General features: G+C 41.9%; 1 protein-coding gene across 5 annotated transcripts in view; it reads right to left on the bottom strand.

Annotated features, from left to right (window-relative positions):
* The window catches only part of RBM33 (RNA binding motif protein 33), a 103,315-nt gene extending 77,788 nt beyond the window's left edge, over nt 1-25,527 (bottom strand). For all 5 annotated transcript variants that reach the window (XM_071560965.1, XM_071560966.1, XM_071560967.1 and 2 more), the window contains exons 1-6: nt 25,290-25,527; nt 13,282-13,360; nt 7,754-7,802; nt 5,732-5,808; nt 3,562-3,862; nt 2,349-2,459 (exon numbers count right to left, since the gene is read on the bottom strand). In XM_071560965.1, the coding sequence (XP_071417066.1) occupies nt 2,349-2,459; nt 3,562-3,862; nt 5,732-5,808; nt 7,754-7,802; nt 13,282-13,360; nt 25,290-25,317 (645 nt within the window). In that variant the 5' untranslated portion in view covers nt 25,318-25,527. The remainder of the gene's footprint in view (nt 1-2,348; nt 2,460-3,561; nt 3,863-5,731; nt 5,809-7,753; nt 7,803-13,281; nt 13,361-25,289) is intronic.
* Nucleotides 25,528-27,968: the final 2,441 nt, after the last annotated feature.

Below are 27,968 nucleotides of genomic sequence, written 5' to 3'. Positions count from 1 at the left end.
AGATAATGATGCTATTTCTTTGCATCCATACAGATCCATTCTTGTGCTGCATTTTCTACAGCAGAATGACAACCCTTGTTTACCAGCAGTGAATGCTGAGATTTAAGGAAAGTGATGTTATGTAACACTCAAAGAACAACACTCTTCAGAGCTGAGGGTAGCATCCAACCTTGCAACAAATACAAGTGGATACTCCATAGAGGTTCTCCCTCTTGGTGGTATTCTCATCTAGAGAGGGCAATTGTGAGCCTACTGCCAAATGTAAAGGAAATATGAAATAATAATGAAATAAAAGATGGATCTATTCTGGAAAGAAAAACCTGTGGCAATCTGTAGACCATTAGAATAATGCCAGAATGTAGAGTAACCAAATAAAGATATGACCAAAACGTTCACATTATATAATAAACAAATTCTGTAAAAGTTCTATTAATAAAATCAATTGAAAACTTGCATTAATGGTGCCTCTTAAGGAATTTAATTCTGAATTGGCTGAATCTAGACAACATAATTATTACAGAATTCTCACTAATTCATACTCTAAAAATGAAACTGTACTTTATTTAAGGCAGTAAATTTGACAGTGAATCCCAGCTAAGTACTTAATTTTACAGGATGAGCATTGTGTCTATCATCTCAGACTGTGACTGTAGAAAGCAAAAAACATATCAGTCCACTCCCAAAATATCATAAAGAAAGTATCTATAATCCAGTGAATGAACAAAAAGTACTTAGGTATTCCACAGTTCTTTTGAAGGGTATATTTAACACTTGGGAAGTAGGAAATAACTACATTAAGGTTTACTTGGTGCAGGATGTCATGGTTGCAACAGTGAAGACTGGACAAGGCAGGTGGCCCCTTTCAGTGCAGACCCCTACCCACCAAAAAACGTTGTTTTACTAAAATACAACTAGAGCATCACAGCACACCCACTTGTTAGAACTCCGTACAGCAACACTGCTGTGTCTTTAAGGAATTCATTTCCTGATGAGTTAAAGCTCCAAAGAGGAAAAACGCTCTGACTACACTTCTCAGCAGGTAATCCATTCAATCCTATTTAATTAAGAACTGGAATAAAAGTAATATTAAAGCAGATTCCTGGTGGGGAAAGGAAAAAAATCCCCCATCAAAAACTTGCTGCAAATTAGAAACAGGTATGATACCACTGTTCTAGGCTATAATCAGTGAATGCTCATGTGGCAGTCTTTGGCATAAACTTTCTTCTTGCAAATGAAGGAACTCATTCTTTTTTTCTACGAGAATGTTCTGGGTTTACGTAGGCCTAAATTCAGGCTTTAGTTTTTAGAGCAGGCTTTGGATTAACACCTGACTCGAGCTGGGTTAGGCCAGCTGAATTCTACTGGCCAGTGGTATTCCATACCATGTTCTGACGTCATCTCAAATATAAAAAAGAGGGAGGAGGGAACTTCTCTCTCTCCTGACCATGGCCTTGGTACTGAGAGGATGCTGCTGCCAAGCTCTTCACTGCTATGTTGTCTCAGGAAAGTAAAACGTTTATTCTTGGCTTTCTCTCTGTTTGGGTCTGTCCCTCGGGAGGCTGAGTTCACTTGGGTGGTTTTGTAGCCAGAACAGTAAGATTTGTGTTCGGAGGGGTTAAGTTTGCTGTTGGGTGGGGAGGTGAAAGAATTATTTTTTATATCTAACTAGTGTGGGTGTGTGTTATATTGCAGTTTACTTCTAATTTTCCCTTTTTCACGTAAATATATAACACAGTTTTCTGTTCTAAGTTTTAGGGTTTTTTTCCTTCTTTCCCTTCTCCCTTGGAGGGGGGAACTCTGACTCTGTTTGAGTAGTTGGCATTTTGCCAGCACAACCAGCCACAGAGAAGTGGCGAGATGAATTTCACAGGAAATTCAGTGCCAACACAACCTCTTTCAAAACAACAATCTGGCAAAGTCCATTCTAAAATACCAAATTTTCCATGCTCACACTCCTCCTCTCGAAGGGAGATAAACAAGAACTACATTTACACTCTGAACAGCACAAATGATCCCCTTGGAGAGTGAGGTACCACAGCTATTAGAGATTTAACAGACAGTGTGCAGTGTTAACATCATTCTCTGACCCAAATGGGCCCCTGAAGTTACTAATGTCAAAGCCAACATTCCATATGCACATTTTAGCCTCTTCCTAATGATTTTCATTCCAAGGGGGAAGAGAGCATCTGACAATATGTATGTTATCACAATTCATATTATGCAAAGAGTAATACCACCAATAACTCAACACTGGCAAAGTGCATCAGTCCTTACTCAGCAAGAGGTGCAATTCTAGGAAATTAAACTCTAAAATAACTATTTAAGTTTCCATTAAATTCACAACATACCTCTTCTGATTCATTTGCCATTGTCTGAGATTCCTCCAGCTCCTCATCAGCTGTATATTCTCCTTGTTCTTCCATTGCTTGCTCATTGTATGACTGCATGTAATCTTCATCCTAAAGCAACACCACATGAAGGTGAAAAGATACAAGATCAACTGTTCAGAATTGCAAACCTGGCTGCTTTGTTATGGCTTCCAGACTGGATCAGAATTATTGTCTCTATCAGAACTGTCAATTTTATGTGATATGACATATATACAGCATAATTAGCAGGGCTTTTAACAAGGCAATAATTTCAACATCATCACAATCAACAGTTTTCATTCATATTCTAATGTCATAATAAAGATCCTATCTAACACTGGGTCCCAACTTCTTCTATATATCTACATCTCTCGATTACAAATTCAGGAAGAAGGCACCGCAGTACTTTCTTACCAAAGTAAATGTGCATCTATAGCACATCTACATTAATATCAGATTTTACCCCATCAAAATATAAACATTCTTAAAACATTGTGCAAAGTGCTTGCATATGAGGAGGTTCAACTCTGTAAAATTATGAACATAAAAGAGTAAAATCTTTAAGTAATTTTGCTTATATTTTAAAACACCTCACCGATCACATACAGGTTTAATTAAGATTAAATCATTTCACTAGCAATTAAAGCCAGTGCATGTTCTCTAATACACTGCTTAAATTGTATTGAATTATGCAGGTGACATTTTCTGAACTAACCTCCAATCTCTTTATTCAGGTTTAGACAGTTCTCAGTTACAAAAAGGATGAACGAGCAGGACATCAATCACTTTGGGATATTAGCACCTTAAAGATGTCTTTAGCAGGTCAATAATCTTTTCACCTTCGAAGGACTTTATCAGATCTTGTCTAAAGCCTGGATAAAAGCTTTTGCATTAAGTACTTCTAACAATTGGCAGTGTATCTCCACCACACAAAGCTGTTTTCTTCCTTAAGGATACAATCCTCAAGGTCATGATTCTCAACTGCCTTTCCGCATGACAAAGGAGCATTACCTACCGCCAAACAAGCTGTCAACACAAACTTTGTCACAGCCTAGATAAAGAAACTGGCAGACAGTGATAATAGGTCTAATTTCTTCTCCTCCCTAGGGAGGTAAACAGATTTTAAATCAGTCTAAAACCCTATGCACGCAAAGCAATGTTATCTTTGAAGATACAATAGAAAGAAACTCACTGGAAATTCATCGAGGGGTTCATTGATTTCAAGGTCTAGCACTTCATCTTCTTCTCCAGGCTCCTCCCCATATTCTATTTGGTCTTCTGTTAGTTCGGGATCATTGCCTTCATAATGTCCTTCCTCTGCATACTCTGAAGCATATTCTTCAGGTGCTTCAGATTTGGCATAACCAATTTCATCCTCCCCTTGGTCATACTCGGACTCGTGTTCTAGTGACGGGTCAGTGATGGACTCGGAGAGTCTGTACGATGTCAGCAGACCAGATGTGGCATTGAGGCTCACTGTGACACCCGGAGAGCTGTGGGACAGGGGAAGAATTCAGAGGCTGAAGCGTAACAGTCAACTACTCACAAAGACTTAGCAAAACAAAGCCAACAAACGTGAATTCTCTAAGTTGGTGGACAGAATTACACGCCATACACTGTTTGACTCCATGCCATGTTCTCATAATGCACAATGTACCGCAGCTTATCACCAGCTGCAGGCTATTTGACCAGGGGAATCAAACGAACCAGATGGTTTAGCAGGTCAAACTGGCAGAAGTCCTGCTTGGTAACCAAAGCAGACCGTATTCAATTTTAATTCCAAGACTAACAAAAAATACATCTGTTTTCCCAATCTTTCAGAATACTCTAGTAAAATATTTTTTACTAAATGTATTAATATAGTTCATTCTTGATTATTTTGAATTCATATTTATATTTTTATGATATATTTAATGTTCTGCCTAAAAGAGTATAAAATATATAGTCAATAATAGTATTTTAAATGCTTAAGACTTTCTTAATTAGTATCAGCATTGGCACAGACACTGAAAAAAAACAATCAATACAAAAGCTGACAAATTTATAATCTGCAGGCAAAGCTCAGAATTTACTGTTTACAACAGCTAGTGCCATCAACACGTAGAAGAGCAACCAACCAACTGCAGACTAGTTAGGAAAGTGGAACAGGGGAACTCTTCTTTATTTGAGGGCTCTGGGTATAAGGAAAGAAAAGATATTTTTAGGGTTTTTTTAAGTTCCATTCCTATTATTCACCATTTTCCTACATTTGGGACAGTAAGATTCAGGCAGCTCTGAGCTATTTGCATCTCTAAGACGGAGAAGATTTAACACAAAAATGAAGACATGATGCAGGATTATCATTACCCTCCCAAATACAGAAGCATGTTGAATGAAAATAGCAGAAGGGAAAGGCTCTCACTCTCTGGCAATAAAACTGCTAAAAATGCAAAACTTGTCTACAGAACCTCCTTCCACTGAGCACTATTATTGCTCTTTCTCATCACTCATGTGATCACACAGCCATCCCTGCTGTCCAGAGGTCTCAAGGAGTGTGCAGAAACAGCAAGGACCAACTGGGATTCCCCAGTTTGAAGGGAATAGTCCAGCCCTCACTCCTGCAGGCAATAAAACAGTAGCCAATGGAGAGATTGATAGTTGGAGTGTTTTATCACACCACCATCAGTCCAACACAGGGACAGGACTCCTTACCCTGATTATGGCAGAAGACAGGAGACCTCAGAGATACAGAGGTACCTAGGTATGTTATATATACATCCATACCCCTCCATGTGACATGCCCGGTGCAGCACGCAATAAATAAAGGAAAAGCTGGAAAAACACACAGGCCATTAAAAGCAGCAGAGGTATTGCATCACTCTGGCATGACAAGCATCTTCCCTTCTGCTTCAATCCAGCTTGAAAAGTAAAAACAAGGCACTCATTTAGAGTTGTCGCGCCCATGGGTCAGCTGTGGAGCTGCAGCACCAGAGTATTCACAGGGCAGGATCCTCAGTGAACTCCCACAAAGTACCTGCCCCAGCCTATAAACTCTGCTCAAAATTTTCTGCTGTGTAATTGGACACAAATAGTTAAGCCACAGATAAAGCCCTGCCAAGTGTGTAATTCCCCTCCTCAGGGATTTAGAAGGTAAGATATTTTTCAAGGAAAGATGGCAGAAAGGGACTTTACAGGAGAAGGAAGCTTACAACAATACTGAGGCTGCAAAGAACAACGCTCTGTACATTTTTGTCACTGGCTAAGTGAAAACCAAAACCATTTTAAGTGTATAGCAGTAACTTTCTTTGCTAGTTATCTGTTACCAGTTGCAGTAGTCATTAATAGCTCTGAATTATCCAAAACAAGATTTAGGAAAGAAATACCGAAATTCTTGTTCCTCTTCATTGTCACTTTGCAGAAGATCGTCATTCAGCTCCTCATCTGACAAGTCTGATTGATTCTAGGTTTCAGAAAAAGTCAATCATGAACACAAAAGATAGAAACTTTTAACTCGTTAGGTACTCAAACTACTGAAACTTCTGAACACTAAGTATTTTTTTCAGAAGAACACAACCCAGACTAAGACAACACCTCCAAGGAAATTACCTAATTTGATGACAAAAATACACAAGACAACAAACCTTAAAATACATCTCTGACAATCTTATGAAGATTTGAGTTTGCAAATTTCCTTCTCTATTTTTCCCTGATCCATTCTCAAATACAGCCAAAGATGACAACTCACTTAAAGACCAGGAAGGAAGGAAGGTTAGCTCCAGTTCATGGCCTTGTGACCTTGATGCAATAGGCAAGTCAAGATAATGCATGAAGTTACTGCAATTTCTAGAGACCAGAGATAGACTGGAGAAAATGATACAGTCATGTGAAGAAAACTGAAAATCATGACTACTTTGTAAGTGAAGAAAAAAAAATTGAAGCAAATACTGTGTCTTTTCTGTACCCCTCATAATTTGTCTGTCAAATTTTGGGTTTTTTAATAATTACCCAGTAGGAAAAGATAACTGCAGATTTGCTAAGCAGCATTTCCAACCCCTTAAGTAAGAGGTAGGAAGGTTATACAAAGGTGGATTTATCTAGAGATTAAGTAGAAGGTAGTTTACCCTAAATAGCTCAGGAAAAACTTTCTGAGAAATCTATAATTACTCCACCATATAATTCCATACCCACAGATACTGCCCTATAACATGGCAAACTGAAAAGAAAGAATAGAAAAAGCACAAGAAAAAATATTTTGGAGAATATAGTACTGCTTAGTATTCACACAGGCAAATTTATAATTTTTAAGATAAGCAAGTGGTTTTATCAACTCTCATTTCAACAACAAAGACATAAACAAAGTTAATTGCTTATGTTTTTGATAACTGCATAACACATGTCTGCAATTCCTGGAATTTTATTTTCATTTTCAAACCACTACATGAGACTAAGGAACTGCACACCTTCAATAGGGAATTCTTACAGAATAATTTCTAGCAGCTTATTTGCAACATACAGAGTGTGGTTATAAAAAAGCCACATCAAATAAAACTCTACCCTTAAGAGATCTGTGTTTCTTTGCAAACCTTTTCATCTCCAACCAAAACTTTAAAAACTACTTTCTAAATGAGTTCATGTAGCAGATAAAATATAGAGAGAGGTGACTAGTCAGTTTGATTTCTCAAACAGGAATCCTGTCTTCTCCTGCAGATATCTGACAATCCAAACACACAGTTCTTTTCACACAGCTGAGTTTTGGAAATGGGTATCAGCATGAGGAGACCAGAGCAGACACGCTGAGAACTTGTTAATGTTCTCCAGTTCCAGCTGCTCCCGTGTTTTTCCTCTCACTGTAAAAGGGGAAACCCTCTGCCTACTAGTCAGACAAAGCAAAGCAGATTGTGCACACTGTGATCTTTAGCAGACACCACTGACTGCCTTTTTGTTTACTCTCTGGTAAATACTGCTGCTATTTTGACATGTGACTTTTAATAGCCAGGGAACTGGCACATGAATTAAATTCTCCAGCATGCTGATCAGCACTCAGAAGGCCTAATTGGGTTTTCTTGTTCTGCCTTTTTTCCCCCCCAATTGTTAAGTCAATATGAGCTACAGATAAACTAATTTTGAGAACCATCTCCTTTTTGAACCATGTCTTATGAGAAGAAATACTATCTCAAGAAAAAAACAATTTTTCTAAAAGCCACACCTGGAGGTATTTCACAAAAGGAAACAACCCTGGGTGCAGAGCTCTGGCATTGGGGCAGATCTGAGGTACCTGTGGCTGTCAGGCTTTGAGGAGGTGATTTTAAAAAACAGGAGACCAAACCAAATACCTGAAGGGGCCAAGTTGAACAACATTTCCATTTTAATACCTGTAACAATTCACTTTAATGCACATCTCTTACCTTTTTTCCCGTTAACAAGTCCTCTCCAAGTAAGTCATCATCAAGTTCACTGGAAAACAGTAAAAAATGTAAAAAGCTGAACCTTAGAAAACAGAATCAAACACTTGATGCCCAAAGAGGCAGAATAAAACTGTTTAGAGACAGGGTTTTAGTCCATAAACAGTAAAGGTATTTTATTGATGCAACGTTGGGGAGCCCTCCGATTAGCATCGGACAAAAGAGCTCCACAGTCATCAGTGCAGAGCTACAGTATTTACACATTTTCAGTGACAGGTTACATCATTTTTGCACGCATATTCAGGTTATTGCAACACTTGAGTATAATATTCATAGCAGGTGGAGTTCAGGCAGAGTCGGGGAGGAGTCGTCCTTTTTGAGGAATATTATGGTGGGAGTTCCTCTTACTTCATCTGGTGGGGGTCATATCTCAGCTCCTCATCCTCAGTGAACTTTTCAACTTTGCTTGATTTTTGCTGACTTTAAGATGGGTTCTGCCAAAGATGATGCTGTGAAATCCTTATCTTCTTTCTTCAGGGCGGCTTGTTCTGTTTTATTCCTATGTATGCATATTTTGCCCTATTTTGGATGAGCCTCAAGCCTTATCTCTTGGGTGTTCCCCTTTTGCCTGGCCTGCCTGAATGTTAGGTGCATTCCTGCTTCAGCCCTACCTCATCTTTACAGACCTCTCTGAGGCCCCGACTTCTTCACACTTTATAGGATACATGAGGAGAACTGCCACAAAGTCTGCACAAGCCCTTCCTTTTAGGAGGAGATACATATTTTCAGCTAAACAAGAGACCCCATGTATTAAATGTCTGCTGTGGTTTCATTTCCATATGCTCTCCCTTCCATATCTCTACAATTAAGAACACAGCAATGTAGCCAAAATGCAGGCACAGCCAGGCCAAACACAGTCAGGTCCCCATTCCAGATCCTCCACTTCAAGGCTACTCTGTCCAAACTGCTGATTTCCAGCTCCCCGGGGAGGAAGGAAGTGAGATGGGAATGTCTTGTTGGCAAGATCCAGCCTACAGGTCACCACGTGGCCCAAGATGCACCTCAGAAAGGTGGGTGGGAGTCCAGCTGGCTTGGGAGCCTGGATCCTTCCCAAAGGCCAAGCTTAGGCCTAGATTTTCCCTAAATACTTCCTCCTTTCTCACCCTCAAGTTGAGGGTAAGGTCAAACAGTCATCTGTAGGGTGACAAAAATCAGATGCATGTTTCACCATTTTTATAATTGTGCCTAAGAATTCAGGAAGCACAGAAATACCTGGCTTACAAACCTCTGCCATCACACAGCAGCTGCTCCATAAATAAAACTCAACACAAAGAACTACAGTCCAGGTTGGTCAAACTTTAGAACAACTGCTAAACTCATTCTCCCTTCAGTGAAAGAAATATCAAGTGACATAAGGAGAAAGAAATATCAAGGAATAAGGAGATTCCCCCTTCGATAATAAACACTTTTTATAGACAATTGCATGTATTAGAATATGCACATCAACACTTAAACGTCAGTGCATTGAAATATGAGCTGTAATTTGACACTTCTACCTGCACACCTTAAAAAAAAACAGAAAAATTGAACCAAAACTAACAAGCAAAAACACAACAAAAAACAACAACAAAGCAAATGAACAAAACCCCCATGCCTTAGATACTACCTAACAATGAAATCCTACAAAGTGGGAACGTGCTACATGAACAGAATAGGAATTTGTGTAAATTTCCTTAGGACTATATGGTAAATACTTGAAAATAGGAATGCAATCCCAAGACACAAGTCACTGCTAACAGTTGTTCTTGCAGATGGATGTGTCTTTTCCAGAGCCAGTTACTGCACAGACAACATGGAGTGGGGGTAAGAATAAAAATCCTGTGGGCTAGGAAAGAACAGATGATACACCAAATCAGCCCTAAATAGGACACTGTCATCAGAACACAGAATTTATCCAGGGTTACTGATCTCAAATAGTTCCAGGAATGACTGAACATTAACAAACTCTTTTGTGCTTAATATAATATTAAACAAAAATTGGGACAGAAAATGTATGACACACTGCAAAGAGCAAACTGAATAGAATTTAAGACCTTTATTTCAGAGACAGGAAACTCTGCCTAACAGAAATGGTTGCAGAAGCATTTCCTACTCCAATTTTGTCTCCAAAAAAATCACTAACCTCTTCAATGCCAGTAATCTGACAAATGCACCAAAGTGTCTGAAAATACTTCCCAGCACTGTGGGCCTTCACTGACAGCCTCTAATAAATCTGCACCAGAAAAATTCCAAAGGATGGCAAGAGTCTGTGTTACAGCAGCATTCAAAGGCAAAAAACAAGTTCAGGAAGTAAGAAATTCAGATTAAAAAATGGAATAGAAAAGAATGTGAAATATCAAATTAATTTTCTAAACACAGTTATGGCTATTTAACACAGTACTAAAAACATCCTTGATGTGATTTTTTAGTAAAAGATTAGCAATTAACAATGCAGGTAAATGCACACATATTCTACATTTTACAAGCTTTGGCTTACTGCTTGGCAGTCAAAAAATTAGCACTAGAACATAAATCAAGCTTCTATCAAAACCAAAAGTCTTTCACAGGATGCTGTTGTAAACCTCTCAAATATTAAATGTCATTCAGTATTTTCATTAATAAAATTAAAATGAGCATAACCTTTTGAATAAACAAAGTAACAATGAAAAGCCTGCACAGTAAAGCTGTACTATCTCAAGGTTTGTAAAAGAGCTGTGTCTGAAGTTATCTATCAGAAAGAAGAGGAACCAGAAGTACCTGAATCTGACCTTTAAAAAAACAAACAAACAAAAAAACAACAAAAAACTCACAAGGAGACAAAACATACAAAAAGCCCTAAATACGAAAATATCTGAGGCTATCTTAGAAAAACAGACAGAAGTGAATGGTTGCAATCTGCTATCACACAAAGCCACATAAAATAAATGGACCTGGAATAAAATATCTGTAACAGTTCCACAGTCAATTCACCATCACTATCAAGACACAAAAGTTTCTAAAACCACAGTACTAAGAAATTTTGGGTTAAGGTAATCTAAGGGTCCAGTGCTCTCACAAGAAATAGACCCATTTCCTTTAGCTTTGTCAACTTCCAATACCTAACATTCCCCTCAGTGACAAATTCAGCTCATTAAATAAAGAAAATAATAAAAAAGACAAGATAACAAAAGGTGTGAAGTTTTCTGCCATCATTGAGAAATGAGTACTCTTGGGAAGGGTCAGAACAAGTGAATTTCAGCAAAAATGAACTCCTAAATCATTCCTGTCATCCTGAAGGAGAGCAGCAGAATTCCATGTTTTTCCCAAACCCAAGCTTTGGGTTACCCAAAGAAATAAATGTACAAATTAACAGCCCGTGATAAAGACGTCAGACTGGCCCTTTCTGGCCTCCAATTTCACGAGCATGACTCATTAAACATGAGCAGCAGCAAGGACACAAATGTTTCTGGAAAAGAACTCGTAAAAAAATGTAATGGGAAAAATTCTCCAAGAGCAAAGTTATCCCAGCTCTCAGTTATCAATCTCCAGTGAAGGGACAGATATCTGAAATGCACAATTATTTAAATAACTGGGGAATGGGACTCAGTCAAGTAACAGAAAAAGCTGCTGGTTGATCAAGACACTCACAGCAGAACTCCCTCATTTCCCCCCAAAATAGGACTTTGGTTGCCAAATAAAGCACGAAGGATTGAAACACCCCAAGGCCACTGCATTAGTTCAGCCTTTTTTCCATCTTCAAGATTAGGCCAGTAGGTAAAAACCTTGCACAGTTACATCAGGCAACGTGTCCATGGGCAGCATTTGTAATTGCCAAGACACCCACAGGATTAACATTCCCAAAGACAACTTGGCAATCTGAAAAGAGTAATAGTATTTAAAAAACATTCCAACAAGTGTAAACAATATTCTATTAGATACAGTTGCAAAAAAATTTCTTAAATGAAGAACAAAATGAAGCTCTAGAATCTTCCACTCTGCCCCTGAAACCACTTCTCCTACAATTTCACTGAGCAAACAATTGAATTTTTGATCATCTATCTTAAATTATATGCAAGTATTAATAAACACAAATTATTTCTTTTTCCTGAAACTGAATCTTGGTGTGCCTCAAAGTCTTAGCTTAGTGAAAATACTCTAAAGCCTCTCTCAAGTCCTATCAAAACAGCTTTGCTGCAGGGAGTTTACCACTGGGAATAAGCTTAAAACTCCTGAGCTGCCTGACTCCCCCACATTTCCTGAAGAGATGAGAAGGACAGCTAAAAGCAACTGTGACTAGTCAGCATTTAAGTGCTCACCTATTCACACCACAAAGTCAGCAAAGGCAAAAAGTTCAAAAAACATTAATACAAAACACTTTCCCTCTAACACTGATTTTAGGGGTTCTGAATATCCAGACCTGGGACTGGGAGATAGCGCAGTGCAGTGACCCAGCCTGGACAAGTTACATTAATTACATTCTCAATCCAGAGCAGTTCCTTGGTGCGGTTCCCCATCCAACCCTCAAACAGCTGTGCTGGCCTGACAGAGAGCAGCAGAGACTCCTGAGCAGCAAACAGCACAACACCCTCCTGTATGCTGGAGCTACTGTCCAAATTCCTTAGCCACATCCTTGCCTCCAGAGCAATGAAAACTACCCAGTTAAACCAGCAGAAAAGCATGGAAAAGGAAACTAATCTCTCTGGAATGACAACAATTGTGGAGCAGTTGATTCACCCCAAGGGCTGAGCTCTGAGAATAAAATTTGTTTACTACAATCATTTGAGTGGTTATTAGAGAAGACAGAAATCTATTTGGAAGAGTTTGTGAATATTTCTGCCTTTTACAGTGAAAACCACTGGCAAAATCTGAACAAGTCTGTTACTAAAAAGGAATCCTAGAAAAGTAACAGAAATAAGTTTTCTCCCAGAAAGAACAGAGAAGTCTAGCCAGCAGCTAGATTCCTTTCCCAGCCAGATTCCTTTCCCATAAAAACCCCACACTTATTCTCCCTGCAAAAAACCAAGAGCACACACATTTCTAAATCTTTACAACAGCCACACTGATGAAGAAGCCCATGCCTAAGCTCTGCTACTCTCCCCAATGAAAAACTGAAGTAGAACTTTGAGGATAAGAATTTAAACATCTAGTTAATTTTTAATATTCCTTTTCCTTAAGTTGAGCAAATTCAAGCACTAGCAAATTCTAAGTATTTAGAGCACTAAGATCTACTAAATATTTAAAAAGGAAAACCAGGACATCAATTGCAAAATTACACACCACAAATACTTTGTATTTATCCAATTTTAAATGGTATCTGTTCGCAGTGCTTCGTATTCCTCAAGGCAAGTGCACATTTGGCAGATCCAGCATCGGCTGACAGATGCAAAACAACCAACATCTTCATTAGTATCTAAATGTGCCCTGCTCTAAATGTTGGAATACAAAATGCCAGAATGGGAAAACAGCAACGCAATTCAGCATACAGAAACTGAACATGAAAACATTCTATCTACCTGTCCCAGTCGTCATCTCCAGCTCTTCTTCTCCAAGACCTTTCTGCACCAGGCTTATCAAACTGATCAAAGTCATCATCTGTAAAGAAGGGGATTATGTTAAATAATTCTTACTGAAATGAAAGGTTTCCAAAGCAACCGCGCAGACGGGATTTTATGGGGAGGGGTGTGAGCGCTCACAAGAGGCAAAAATACCTTTTCCTACCTTTCCAGTCAACATGAGGAAAGCAAATACCCAACACAGAATGACTGAACCATTAAGGTTGTAAGAGACCTTTAATATCACCAAGTCCAACTGGCAACCCAGCACCACCAACCACATCCACCATTAAACCATGTCCTCAAGTGCCACATCCACACATTATCTGAAACCCTTCCAGGGATGGGGAATCCACACTTCCCTGGGCAGTTTGTTCCAATGCTTTTACAACCCTTTTGTGGGGCGACAGCCCTGATAAACTCCTGATGAGTTGAGGGAAAACATCTCAGCCCTCTACAGGGGTGCTCCCAGAACCACTTCAGAGGACAGACATCCCAGTGGCTTTCCAAAAGTGCTAAAGCCAGACTGATAAGATTAACAAAGGATGGAGTCTTGTGAAGATGACATGGCCATCCACTGCGTATCTTCTAACACAGGGAGCCCTTCAGGCCTATGCTATCACCCCAAAACCAATTATTGACTAAAGCCACTCAAACCACCTAAGAGAAAAAGAAAGGTATAAAAGAAATTGGGCATGAGCAAAAAACCAGGGAGTAATGCCATGGTCTCTGTGAAGGTAGCTGAGAGCAGCTGCCCTGTCTCCTCACACCTTTGGACAATGTAATGGTGAGAAAAACACGTACTCTCTGTATTTTATATCTTATACTTTACTCTCTTACAATGCCTATACCTTGTATCTTACCTTATATTGCTATAATATGCTTTCACTTTTACCTCACAGCTACTTTGATGATAATTTCACTAATTTCACTGGGGTATATTTCTACTCTAAAGGCACCTTGTTTACTAACTGTGTTTAGCTACTTTAATACTAATAATTCTAACTTGCTTTACACCTTGTGACTTACTAAGTATGTATTTTACTTTATATTAGTTGTTGTTTCTTTAAGGTACGTAGTTCCCTTCTTTTAACATATTTGTTAATGGCAAACAGCTACATTCTTTCCTCTTGCTTTGCCCTACAGAGAAGGTGGTCAGCAGGTCACTTTGTCGCTCTGTGTGACTGGGGGGGTTCTAGAAACTTGAATTTGGTGTGCTTGTCTCTCCAGAACGTGTTTTGTGCTGGTTTCTTTTGGGGTTTTTGGTCATCAATTAAATACAATCATGCAGCTAAACGTTATCACCTGCAACACAAAACCCACAACAACTGTCGCATACTGTATTAATAAAAGTTATTTTGGGAGCTGCTGTGGAGAAAGGTCTTTTTTTTTGCTATTAAGTGTGGTCCTCATAGCAGAGTGTTGAAGACTCTTCCAGCCTGTGTGCTGTCCATTGTTTGACAGGCAGTGTTGGGTTCATAAGACTTCGATATTCTGGAGATGCTTTTACATAATAAGTTCTCCCTGGCTAAAGTGTGGTCCTGACAGGAAGGTCACAAACCTTTCCAGCCTGTGTTCTGTCCATTGTTAGACAGGCAGTGCTGGGCCCATAAAGCTTTGATTGTTCCAAGGATGTTTAGAGCTAATAACTTTATATTAATACAGGCGGCACAAGAAATCTTTGCATTTCTGTCCCTCCTTTTCATGTAACACCTTTCCGTGATTTCTTTTTCCTAGTATCTAATCTAAACATACCCTGGCACAACTTGAGGAGGCCATTTCCTTGTCCTGTCCCTTGTCACCTGGGAGAAGAGCCTCCCCCTCACCTGTCCACACCCTCCTTTCAGGAAGGAGCAGAGAGCAAGAAGGTCTTCCCTGAGCCTCCTTTTCTCCAGACCAACACCCCCCTGTTTGCTCAGCTGCTTCTCATGAGACTTGTGCTCCACACTATTCCCCAGCTCCACTGCCCTTCTCTGGACACACTCCAGCACCTCCATGTGAGATCAGCTCAGTTGGTTAAAACTTGGTTATAATAATGCCAAGGTCATGGGTTCAATCCCCTATGTGGGCCATCGACTTAATAGTTGGACTCGATGATCCTGTGGGTCCCTTCCAACTCAGTCTGTGATTCCGTGATTAAAATGTCTTTCCTGAAGTGAGGGGCCCAAAACTGAACACAGGACTTGAGTTGTGGCCTCACCAGTGCTGAGTTCAGGGGGATGACGACAGCCCTCGTCCTGCTGGCCACACACACAGGCCAGAATGCCACTGGCCTTCCTGGCCACCTGGGGCACTGCTGGCTCATGTTCAGCCACTGTCAACCAACACCCCCATGTTTCAATAATTAAAAAACTCCCCAATGTACTACACAGCTTTCCCTTTGCCCACTGCTGAGGTGAGGATTACTCAAGGAAAAAATAGAGTATGAGATAGACCACTGGAAAATTTTGCCAATGAAGGTCAATCCAGAGACAGGAGCTTCCCAGAATGCACAAAACTGGGATGTACTGGAGGTGAAGGGAACAGTATCTGCGAAATCTCCACCTGCCTTTTGGGCCACAAGCTCATCACTATCAAGCCTGCAAAGGCACTTTGAAAATAGGAGGAAACCTCAGGCAGGTCAGTCCAGCAACTTCAAACAGGGGAGGGCAGTCAGGTGGGGCAGTAAAACCACGAGCAGTCACTGAGGCAGGTTACACCGAGTGCCTGAGCAGGCACACGCCTTCCAAGACACAACTGGGGCTCCACATATTTCTCTCAAGAAGTACCCTTACTTTAGCCTACTAGATCATCTTGCATAGCTTAGTTTGCAAATGACAATTTCATTACTTAAAAATATTAAATCTTCCATTTCTCTGCACAAAAATGCAAAGGTCATCTGCTCTGCAGGCATCCTATCTTGTCCTCTGTAAACTGGAAGCACATACTCTCAGAAACACTGAACCCTCACTCCCCCATCCTCTGGCTACAGCCCAACAGGGAATGCTCATCTGGATCCACTCTCTTTCCAAACATTGTAATGACTTCACCAAGAATCAAACAAATGAGCAAACAGAAGTTACTCAACACGGGGGAAACTGCTGGAGTTTAATGGTCTGCAAAATACAGGAGGCTCAGCAATCCAGTCCCTGCAGTCTGACAGCCTGAATTGGTGATCACTAAGATGCTACAGCCACTCATCCTCCTGACTCTGTTTGCATTCAACTCCGACCAAGTACAATGCCACACAACTGTTTTATTCAGTTGGGGGGGTTTGTGTTTGTTTGATTTCTTTAATGAACCTTCAAAACCCAATCCATCTTCAACACTTTAAACTCAGCCCAGTATCCTTCAGTGAATATTCCCCACATGCCATGACAAACCTATTCACTTTTCACTCCATGTTATCAAAATACTGGTGTTAGTGACTGACAGAAGTTTAAAAGGAGGCAAAATCATTAAAAAGTGAAAGTGTAGATCTTCAAGCACTTTCAGTCAAAAATAGCTATGAAAGACTGTTCAGTATGAATTATGATGCAACATGACAAGTGTGGCAACTCTTCTGTTCTGAAAGCCTAGGTAAGAAATATTTCCCCTTGATCACGTTCTTTACTATCTACAGGTAAGTTTATGTTTTAACTTATCTTTCATATTTAAACTCACTTGCATTGGCCAACACCATTGAAACAGTTGTTTAACCTTTTTCTACTCAAAACACCTACATATCACAACCTACTTCTATTCCAATTCCTATGTCACCCACAGGGAAAAAAAAGCCATATATACATAAGCATTTCCATCTTCCTCCTGAATGCTAAATTATCCAATTTTATGGTCTCTGAAAAACAGACCACCTTGCTCTCCTTATGGTCATTCCAAACCACACTGCAGTGACTGTCCTGGTGCATGGACATTCTAAGGGCACAGCTACCCTGCCCTGCCCCTGTTCCTACAGCTGGACCGCTGTAATGCACTGACTTCCTGCAACCACTGCCAATGATTATTTTTTAAAAGTAAAGCTACTGATTTGGCAGGAACCCAAATTACAAGTGTCCATGCATTGACTCACACAGCTCAAGACAACGATCACCATCAGGAAGACTCACTTTTTTTCAAGCAATGCCTGCTGACTTGCAAAATATATTTTTTCATGTCAGGCACCACATTAGAACTAAAGAGCTGCACCATAAACCAACAGCACTAGAAGATCTCAGCTCCTGGTACACAATTCTTTCAGTGAGACCTTCATATGAGCCAGATTTAATAGAGAACAGGAAATCACACACCAAACACTTCTCTGTAAATCTCTCTACAGCAAAAAGATGTAGTTTTCAGTACACTTCAGAGCATTTTTGCAGGCCAGATATGTAGGTTTCACAGCCATAGAAGTGCTTCAACCTGTTATCAAGAAGAAGAACAATACCAAAAGAGGGTCCAAATTCCTGGCAAATTTGCACTGTGGATCTGAACCCCTGCCACTCCAGCAACATCATGAACCTCCAGCTCATCCAACCACTCCAAATTTCTCACACCCCATTCCTTACTTATAAGTAACTTCTACCAAAATTCAAAGCTGAATTACATCCAACAAGGCCCTTTTCACAAGTTGCCTCTAGCAGGATGCAAAGCCTCAAAAATGACTGTGTGGTGACTGCAGCTTGCAAGAACTGCTCCACATGTGCTCCCACTGCCTCTCTCTTCTCATCTCTTCTCTCCCCATCTCAACACACAAAGATCTTTGGGACACAAGGAGACAGCTTTCCTTTTTTATGTTTATTTGTTCTGTGACAGGTGACACGATGAACATCACAAATTATGCCATTTTGACATTAAGGGCTGCCAGAGCCCAAAGCAGGTCGTAGCTTTCCTTTAAAGGAGGTCACAACAGTCACACATCTACAAACAGCATTCCTTGCCAGCTTCCTCACTTGTGAAACAGCAAGGACTGCCATGGACACAGGCCTTGCACCTCCAGTGCAAATACCCAACAGACTTCCAGAGGCATCTTTTTTTTTCTCCATTTGTGAAACCACACAGAGTTTCATTCTTCTTCTACCTGTCTAGGCAATAACATTGGAACAGAGCAGTAAACAACAGTCAGCATAAGATTTATAAAGGTTTCTCCTTGAGAAACTTGTTAAGTCAATATTTGTGCCAAGGGTGGTTAAATGGCTGTAAAGCATCAACTTGTACAGAAACAAGAAAACTCAGTATCCACAGAGCACAAAACCACTGAGAGCAACAGCCAAACATTAATTTTTTATTAAAATTCTCAGTACTACTGTGTAGGAGACAAGAAGAAAAAAAGGGAGAGTGGGAATCCATGAAGATAAGCTTTTAAAACATGAAAATGTCTATTGCAGAAGTTGGAAGAGGTTCTGCAGTTCTTCCAGTGGTCTCAGTGCAGCCACACACACAAATTGTTGGTAAGACACACAATGCACTGGCTGCAGCTCCTCCCTGCAGTTCTGGCTCTCCTGGCAAAGCTCACCAGGATGATGTGTTTGCATCAGCTGGTCACCAACTGGAAGCCACTGAGAGGTGATCACGAAACACACTAAGCCCCTCTCTACTTGCCAGGCAGCACTAGAAAGTTGGGAAAAAAACAACCAACCAAACAAAAACAACCACAACCCCCTTCACAAAACAAAAACAAAACAACAAAAAACCAAAAACAAACAAAAAAAACCCCGGAAGGAATTGAACAAGACCTATCAAATATCACAAAAGCATTACCTGAATAAACAAGCAGAACAGGCCAGTTACAGAGGAAAACAAAACCCCAAAACCAAACAATCCACCACCTGACTCTTCCTCCTGCAGCTCTAGGAAAACCATCATGATCAAAGCAGCAGAGAAGATTCAGGATGCTGCAGACAGACTGATGCTGCCTGTTTTGTTAGACCAGGCTGCCTCACAAGGCTCTGGCCAGGTGTGAACCAGAATAAACACAAACACACTTGGGCCCCACACTAAAAGGTTCCTACTTTCTTTATACTTACCCTGGTGTAGCATAAAGGAGTGTAGCGAGTTGTTCTACACAGCTTATGTTCTGGTTTTATGATATATTCTCAGAACTTGAGTATTTTTTCCTGTTCAATAAGAACAGATAATCCCCTCCAGAAATCCACAAAATACAAGCCTCATTTCCTCTTGGCCGTGCTGATGGCAGCTTCCAACTCTATGGACACCCTTTCAACAAAACCTTCGCTAATTTTTCTATGTAAAATGGAAGTCTTAAGCTACACAGTCTCACAGGCATAGAAGATGAATCAGCAGAAAGACTGCAGAGCTTTTAACATCTTAAAATGTTACTAACATAGCCTAAAAATGCAGTCCCACATAGCAACTGTTGCTAAGATGGAGTATTTTACTGCAATGAGATGGCCAAGACTTCTGGACTAAGGAAAACATTTGATGACTGCACCATCAGTCTCCCCAGAAATACACCTGAAAGCTTCCCAGAACACTCTCCACATGCCGCCTCAAACCTTAACAGTCCAAAATTTTGCACTTTGGTTTATTTCAATATTACACTATCAAGATACCAGTTTTAGGCATTAAAAAGCATTGACGATTTCTCCTCATCCAAAAGATGATGACGTCACAATGATCCTACAGCTCAAAGGATAAAAAAGTATCACTCACTCTTTACCCAACAGGTCTTTTGTTGAGGTAACTAAGCCTCACTGTTTGGGGCAAAATAAAAACAAATCCTATAATATGATTCCATGATAGGTAAGAGAGCTATTAAAAATGTTTTAAAAAGAACAGAAAACTAGAGGGGAAAGTAATTTACCAGAGGAAAAAACACCACTTGTTTGTCATCCAAATAATGCTGATTGGAACGTGTCCATCTTCATCTACCATATTCAAAACACTAAACGTGACAGCTTGACAGCATTTCAAGCACAAGCCTCCAGATTATACACAGCTCACCAGATTATCTTTATGTAATAGTTTATTTCTACAAAATATTTTTGTAGTTTATTGTAAAAGGTAATGCAGCTCAGTTATTGCAAAAATTTCTATTTTCAGCACCTGAGTAAACTCTGTAAAAACACCCCTACAGCAAACTACATTCTGGTACTGTTTGCTGTGTGATGCAAAAGAACTTCATGGATTTACAATCAGGAGTTCCTTCTGACCTGTGTTTTTTCCCTGTGAGATGCTGCCACAATTTGCTACCAGGAGTTTTCACTCAGCTGCTGCTGGAGGCAGAGTTCTGTTGCCAACCTGTGCTACAGACACAGACGGTCCTCATGAAACCTCACAGGGCATGAAGCCCACCATGCACAGTCCCACTCACTATGGAAAATCAATCCCTCTACACCACCACAAAATCACATTCAATCCACTACCACGTTATGCACAAACACACAACAGTCAGACATGAACAGTTCAGTTTATCTGTTCAGGAACACACATCATGCAGCCTTCACACTGGTAAACAATCACTCATAGAAGCCTTTAAGTATTTGGTGACTAAATATTTATAACAACCAAACAATTGCCCAACATGCTCCTCGATCAGTGTATTTCATGTTTTCTCTTCATTCTGAACAACAAATTCTGTGTGACCTAAAATCTGAGGCTTAATATTAGATGCAATAAAGCCTTGTTTGGCTCTTGCAAAAACAAGTGATAATAAGGTTATGTTTAATTCAGATGACCTGAAAAGAGAGAACACTCAGAAGAACTTGACTTTCAGTGAAAGCTTGTCAGAAAAGCATAGAGAGATTCAAAAATGTTGTGTTTAAAGGAAATCTCCCTGTCACAAGCTCACTGAGGTGGTAATGTTTCTTGGCAGTAGCTCTTACTACAATATTAAGTGCAATACACTGGCACTAGTTCTTGGTACAACATCTTAGTAATTCCATGAACTGCAAACTCCTTATAAAGACCCTTAGCACTTAAAGGAGTTTTAGTGTGTGCATATTCCAATATAACTTTAAAATATTGTGAGCAGCTGCACCAGTCCATCTATTAAAGTAAGATGCCATACACACAGAGACAAAAATACAGCCAGCACTCCACCCACTTTCATCCAGGCACAAACACAGAATCTATTTCCAGCCCCTGTACACGCTGCTGAATAGCCTGAAGCACAAGTTCCACTGAATTTGTCACACTGGAGATTTGGAATTCGACAGTGGCCCACAGCACTGAGGGAGGTGCTTGCTGTGCCAGCAGTATAAGCTGCCCTCCAATTTTTATCAACAGCTTCACAAGGGGTTTTTCAAGTCACTGCATTGCTAAGAGTGCATCAGCAACCATCATGTGTGTTCAAATGAAATCAAACTGGTGACACCTTTAGTTTAAGCTGGAGGAATAACAAAACAGGCTTGTGATTGTAAAGACACCCATTCCGTTACTCTTGGGACAGGATTCCAGCAGGGAGTGTTGATGGAGCCCCACTCAGCTCCTCCTCCACCCCAGCCTGTCACGATTCACACCTCAAGGACATCACAGAATCACAGACAATTCTGAGCTGGAAGGGACCCACCAGGATCATCGAGTCCAACTCTTAAGTCAGTGGCCCACATAGGGGATTGAACCCATGACCTTGGCATTATTACAACCAAGTTTTAACCAACCGAGCTCATCTCAGGGTCATCTACACTCAAAAGTCTTTTAGGCCACTGAAGTTCATCAGAAGGGAACTAATCTGAAAGTAAGAAAATTTACAATAGTTTTCCCTTAGTTCAGTAGGGCAGCCAGTGAAGAGCTCCTTGCTTTGTTCTGGTGGTGGTTTGTCACTTACCCTGTAACCATTCCACACTACATGAGATTAAAATCTAGCTGTAAATTGATTGCAGTAAATACTAACAAAAAATTTCAGCATCTATACAGAACAGTTTTTATGTTACACTATAAACAAATGATCATTAAATCATAGAATAAGTCCAGGTTGGAAGGGCCCTTCAAGGACCACCTGGTCTCCCATGAGAAAAGGAGTGTAGATGAGATAAATTATCCAGCACCCTGTCCAATCATAGCTTGAAAACCTCCAGTAATGGAGACTCCATCATGTCCCCAGAGAAATTTTCCCAGTAATTGACTGTTCCCACTGAAAAAAAAAGTCTTTCTTATATCAAATGAAGCCTCTCCTGGTACAATTTGTAGCCATTGCCCTTTGTCTTCTCCACATGACTCCCTGTGAAAAGAAAGCCTCTCTTTTCTTTGTACCCACCCTTTAAGGAAGATTCAACATGTTTGCTCTGGTTCTGTTTTTATATGAAAGTTTGAATCAAAGTTTGGGAACCGCTGTCTTTTCCTTATCTGTGAACTAATGAGCAACTCTGAGCCCTCGAGGTGCTTCATCACTAACACACCCACCTCGAATTTCTATGATTCAACACACAGATACTCTGGAATCGGAGGGAGGCTGAATCAGGCTGCTTAAGGAAAGAATTGGTGACATCACATGAAACTGAACTGCTCCCAGGAATCTCAGATCACCTGCAAACTTTCTAGTTTGTTTGTGAAACACATCACCAAAAGAGCCTTCACCTTCACCCTTAGAAAGCTTTGCTGCATGAACACCTCGGGTCACAGAAGGACAGATGAATATTTTATTTTTATCAATCAAGCCAGGATTTCCCAAGAGCCTAAAAGATTATAAATGACCACACACGATGTCCAACAGACAAATCACTTTCCTTCCAACAAATATATTGAAATGTTCAACTGCCAGACATTTCACATTTTTCAACCCTGCAAAATATCCTCACAGATGGTTTAATTTTGATCTGCATCATTACAAGTCAAAACTAGCTCATTTTGTCAACTGTTACCTTGCAATGTCTTCAACTTAACAACACAAATTTTTTTCCAAAACCTGTTCTGCACTGATTTGCCAGTCATTAGCCCCTTTTTTTTTTAAGAAAACACCAGGGTGCTGTTATCTCCATATTTTAAAGAGATACCCTGCCATGAAAAATTCAAAAACTAAATCCCAAACCTTATTTTCTACACTTAAAACTTTAAATGACTGAAATCATCTAAACCAAACAACCACTTAGTTCTGAGCTTCTTTCCCATGCTGCCACTATTGCCTTTAGATAGTAGTCCCTTTCCAAAAAGAGGTCCACATTCCATTTCTGCAGGTTCTAGACTTTTCTTACTGAGTTTTAAAACTGTGTTTAAAACCTTCAAGCAGGAATTTTCCCCAACTGGTCACACGGACACAGGTGTGGGACACCTCTGAGTTCCTTCATTCAGCAAGTGCCGCACAGAGCTCACCAAGACTAAACAAACAGTTTATATGGGGCAAGGATCGTGTTTAATTGGCCACCATTTACTGAGGAGCGCGGCGTTAGCGCTGAACAAACAACTGCTCGTGCCCTCTCAGCCGAAGGGGACCAGATCCAAGAACAGACACAAACAACTCTACAACAAGAACAATGACAAATCCATCTTGAAACTGCAGCTTCACCACTTTTTTGAAGGTTGTCTGGTGCTGCCTGCGCCTCTGCCTGTGCAACCAGGCTCAGGGGACTCGCAGCAGTTTTAAACACAGGAACCAAAATGCTTCAGAAGTGGCACATTCTTTAAATTGCTCTGTCCTTGCAATGCCGCAAAAGCTTCCAGACACGGAACCCAAATATTGCTTTTCCATCACATAGAACTGACCTGAACCACAAAAATCAGCACAAATACTTTTGTAAAGTAACTTCTATATTGCAGTATGTTTAATACCATTAAAGCAATGCCCAAGATAATTAAATACCTGCTACTTTACCAACCAGTGCTGTCCTTCCTCATCTTCTTCCAAATCCGGACTCCCACATTTGGGAATTTCTTTGTAACATTTAAGTATGGTGCCATTTACCACAGGAATTGTAACTGCAATTATCTGTTATCCTTCAGAGTAACAGTGGAACTCTTTTGAACACTGAGCTGAGCGAGCAAGGCGTGAGCCACCACTCTTCTCACTGACAGTTTACAGGGACTAAATCACCACAAACTTTTGTAAAGACAAGGTCAGGTGGGTCAAATGACAATTCTGACCAGTCTTTTTCCAAACTGCTATTCCCAGGGAAATCAAGGCCCACGGCAGCAGAAACTGACATGTTCTCTTAACTGTACCTCTCTAGCACACCCCAGTGTGACCATGGCAAACATTTCTTTAATCACACAATCAAATATCTTCATTTCAAAGTTTGCTTAATATACTAATTAGAACCACAGAGGGCTTTGAGCTGTCATTAAAAATGCTACGTGTAGAGGTGGCTTTAATCAAGCAGAAGGACAGTGAAACACCTGAGAGTCCTGGGGTCAAACACTGACTTCGTTTTACACCTTGCAAGTGAGTCCTTCTACTTCTGGACAGTCTGTAAAATGAATTATAACCACAGTCTGTAAAATAAATTATAACCACACCTTGGATGAGAGATATGTTACTTAAACAAATCATGCCCTGCACCTGTAAAAACTATGGGAACGAAAACCCACCGACCCCGGAGGTATTTTAAGGAAAGCCTGGACGTGGCAATGAGTGGTGCTGGGTCATGGGTTGGACTCGCTGATCTCAGGGCTCTTTTCCAGTCTCGCTGATTCTGTGAACGCCATTAAATAAAGCACAGCCATTCCCCCAGAGTCCCCATGAGTGGCGAGGCCGCTCTCCCTCCCACCCCTGCCCCGGCCAAGAGCCAAAGCAGCTCCCGACACATGGGCCACACGGGCGAACAGAGGCAGGAGGGGCGGCCGCGGGGCCTCCCGGAGGGGGTGCAGCTCCTGCCCGTGCCCCGGCCGAGGGCCCAGAGCAGCTCCCACATCAGCTCCCGACACTTGGGCTCGCAGGGGCAGGATGGGCGGCCCTGGGGCCTCCCGGAGCCGGAGCAGCTCCCGCCCCGCCCCGCCGGCCCCGGCCACGCGGGACCCGCCGCCCTCGCCCCGCGCCCATCCCCGGCGGCCCCGCAGGACCCCGCGGCTCCCCGTACCCCGCTCCGGCCCCGCTCCCCGGGCCGAGGCCCCCGCGCACCCACCTGCGCCTCCTCCCAGCGCGGCAGCCATGGCTCTTCGCCCGGCCCAAGGGGCGGCGGCGGGTCACAGCAGCGCCCCGGCCCCGCCCGCCGGCCTGGCGGGTCCCGGTGAGGCGGGGAGGGAGTTGGGGAAGGCGGCGGGGAAGGGCCCGGACCGAGCTCTGTGCGGGCGCCGCTCCCGCCACCGGAGAACAACAAACTAACACAACATGGCGGCCGCCGCTGCCGCCGCCGCGCTGCACCCTGGGACGGCGGCGGGGCGGGGGGAGCGCAGTGCGCGTGCGCAGGCGCGGGGCGGGGCGGGCAGGGCGCGTGCGCGGGGGCGGTGCCGCCGGGAGGGCGGAAATGGCGGCGAGGACGACGCGGGGAAGGGATCGAGGGAGGGAGCGGGATGAACCGGGCCTTTACCTTCCCGGACAAGCAGTAGAAGTGCGAGGAAGAGGGTCCTACACCTCGCTGGTGAAGGTCTGCAGGTGTCTCTCGCCAGCGTGGGTGGCCGCTCGCACCACCACTGGAATGCCCGGCTCATATAGAATCACAGTCACGGAGACAATTAGGTTGGAAAAGACGTCTGAGATCATCTAGTTCAGTGTCTGGCTCATCACCACCGTGTCAACCAGGCCATGGCATTGAGTGCCACGTCCAGGATGGTGGCTCCACCACCTCTCTGGGCAGCCCACTATGATGTCTAATCACCTTTTCTGTGAAGAAATTCCCCTGATTTCCGACTTAAACCTCCCCCAGCGCAGCTTGAGACTGTCCTCGTCCTATCGCTGGTTGTCTGAGAGAAGAGCCCGGCTACGCCCTCCTGTCAGGGAGTTGTGGGGAGCGAGAATGTCACCCCGAGCCTCCTTTTCTGCAGCCTGAACACCCTCAGCTGCTTCTCACAGAACCTGCGCTCCAGACCCTTCCCCAGCTCGCATGCCCTTCTCTGGACACGCTGCAGTACCTCAATGTCCCTCCTGAACTGAGGACTCCAGAACTGGCCGTGTTGGGCTGCATTGAGGCTTCATTAGGTCGTTGGTCCAGCTTGAACCCCTGAGTTCAGCTGCCTGTTGGGCGAGAAAAAACCCATGAGTTAATGGGGTTAAAATACACCACGAAATGGATGGTTTGGGGAGTGCTACACAGATCTGTCCCCACCTTTTAAAGGTTGAGTGTGTAGGGGAGTGAACACGTGTATAAACTGAACTAAACCAGTTCAGACCGTGTGGTTCTTGCCTCACCACTGAAACGTCACCCGAGTACACACTTCACAGGTTCAGGGTTACAACACGCTCAGTCTCGTTTACTGCATGCTGTGAGTCCTTTTCTGCTGTCGCTCCCAGCAGTTTCCTCCTGGCTGTTTGGCTACCTGCTCCCCTTTTCTCCTTTCCAAAGGACCCAGCGATCCTGTGCCTGCCAAGTATATCAGTTTGTATCACTGATCCCACGGAAAAGCAGTTACAAAAAGTTTTCTTTTTGAGTTTCCTTCCTACCTTCTCCTAGTTTTAAAAGGGGAAATCGGGACCTGTGGCATTCTGCACAGACCAGGTTAGATGCAATATAAAATTATGCCACTACTTGTGAAGAAACCAGAACTGCTCTAAAACAGTTTAATGGAGCCTACTATAACAAGACTAGTTCAAGTAAACGGCAAAACTTTCCCAGGTGGACAAGTCCTCATGGAAATAATTAACAATGTTAGTATTTAAATTATCGGCGTTATCTGATTAAACCCTCGCTCTGAGAATAGGGAAGTTCTCATGTCACTTTGTTCTGCTCTCCCTGAAGACTTGTCTCTACATTGTGTTTGATCTCATTTTTCAGGTTTTCTTCAGAATTGTGCAGCCAGAGGTTTATTCTATATGTGTTCTATGAACTCACAGCCAAATTCTGTCTTTAATTTAGGAAGCAAACCATCGACAGCAGTGCCTGCTGATAATTTCAGTGTGTAGTCCCTCAGTCCAGCTCTGACTGCCTGACACAGGAGCTGTAAGTGAATACTACAGCTATCAATGGGAAAAACACACGGTGATTTCAGTGGGGCCAGGATTTCAGTTATTGCTCCTTGGTATTGATCTTTCTGTTTGAAGCTGGTTTGCAATACAAAAGGGTTTCCTGGCAAGGGAGGGAGTTTCCTGGACCCATTAAAGGCTGGATGGAGGAGAAGAGTGTGGGGTGAGACTCAGCCAGTCACAGCTGCAGCCTGTTAAAATTCACAGCTCTTGTGATTCTCTGTATCCGTTCTGAGTGAGGCTGCTAAATTAAGTGTTAAACATAAGCAGTATTCACAATGAGCAGCTTTTGTGGCATTCAAATACGTAGAAAATGTATTTTGTGTATCTTTTATGCTCTATATTTTAATATCTAATCTGATTGCTACAGTGGACAGCCGAAACAGAAATCAATTTTCCATTTGCTTAACACACCAATCCAATGTTAAAGAGGAATAACAGGATACTGAACTATTATTTTGTTAATATACAGGTACTTCAGCCATTTTGCACAGCTCTGGTACAAAAAAAGTGACAATTCCCAGATGTCTGATCTTCAGCAGGTGTGGAACAGGGACCTGAATGATAATGACAGAGAGCAGTAAGTGATTCTGCTCATCTTCATTCAGGATTTTCTATGAGTTTTCAAATTCCAGGAACTACGCTTGCTGTGGATTCTGTATAAAAAACTCCACCTTTGTCTCAG

This window comes from Pithys albifrons, chromosome 7 (genome assembly GCF_047495875.1).
Source record: "Pithys albifrons albifrons isolate INPA30051 chromosome 7, PitAlb_v1, whole genome shotgun sequence".
In the NCBI taxonomy this organism is placed as follows: domain Eukaryota; kingdom Metazoa; phylum Chordata; class Aves; order Passeriformes; family Thamnophilidae; genus Pithys; species Pithys albifrons.
Note: the sequence above shows the minus strand (reverse complement) of the source record. Positions and strands in the feature narration are given on the sequence as shown.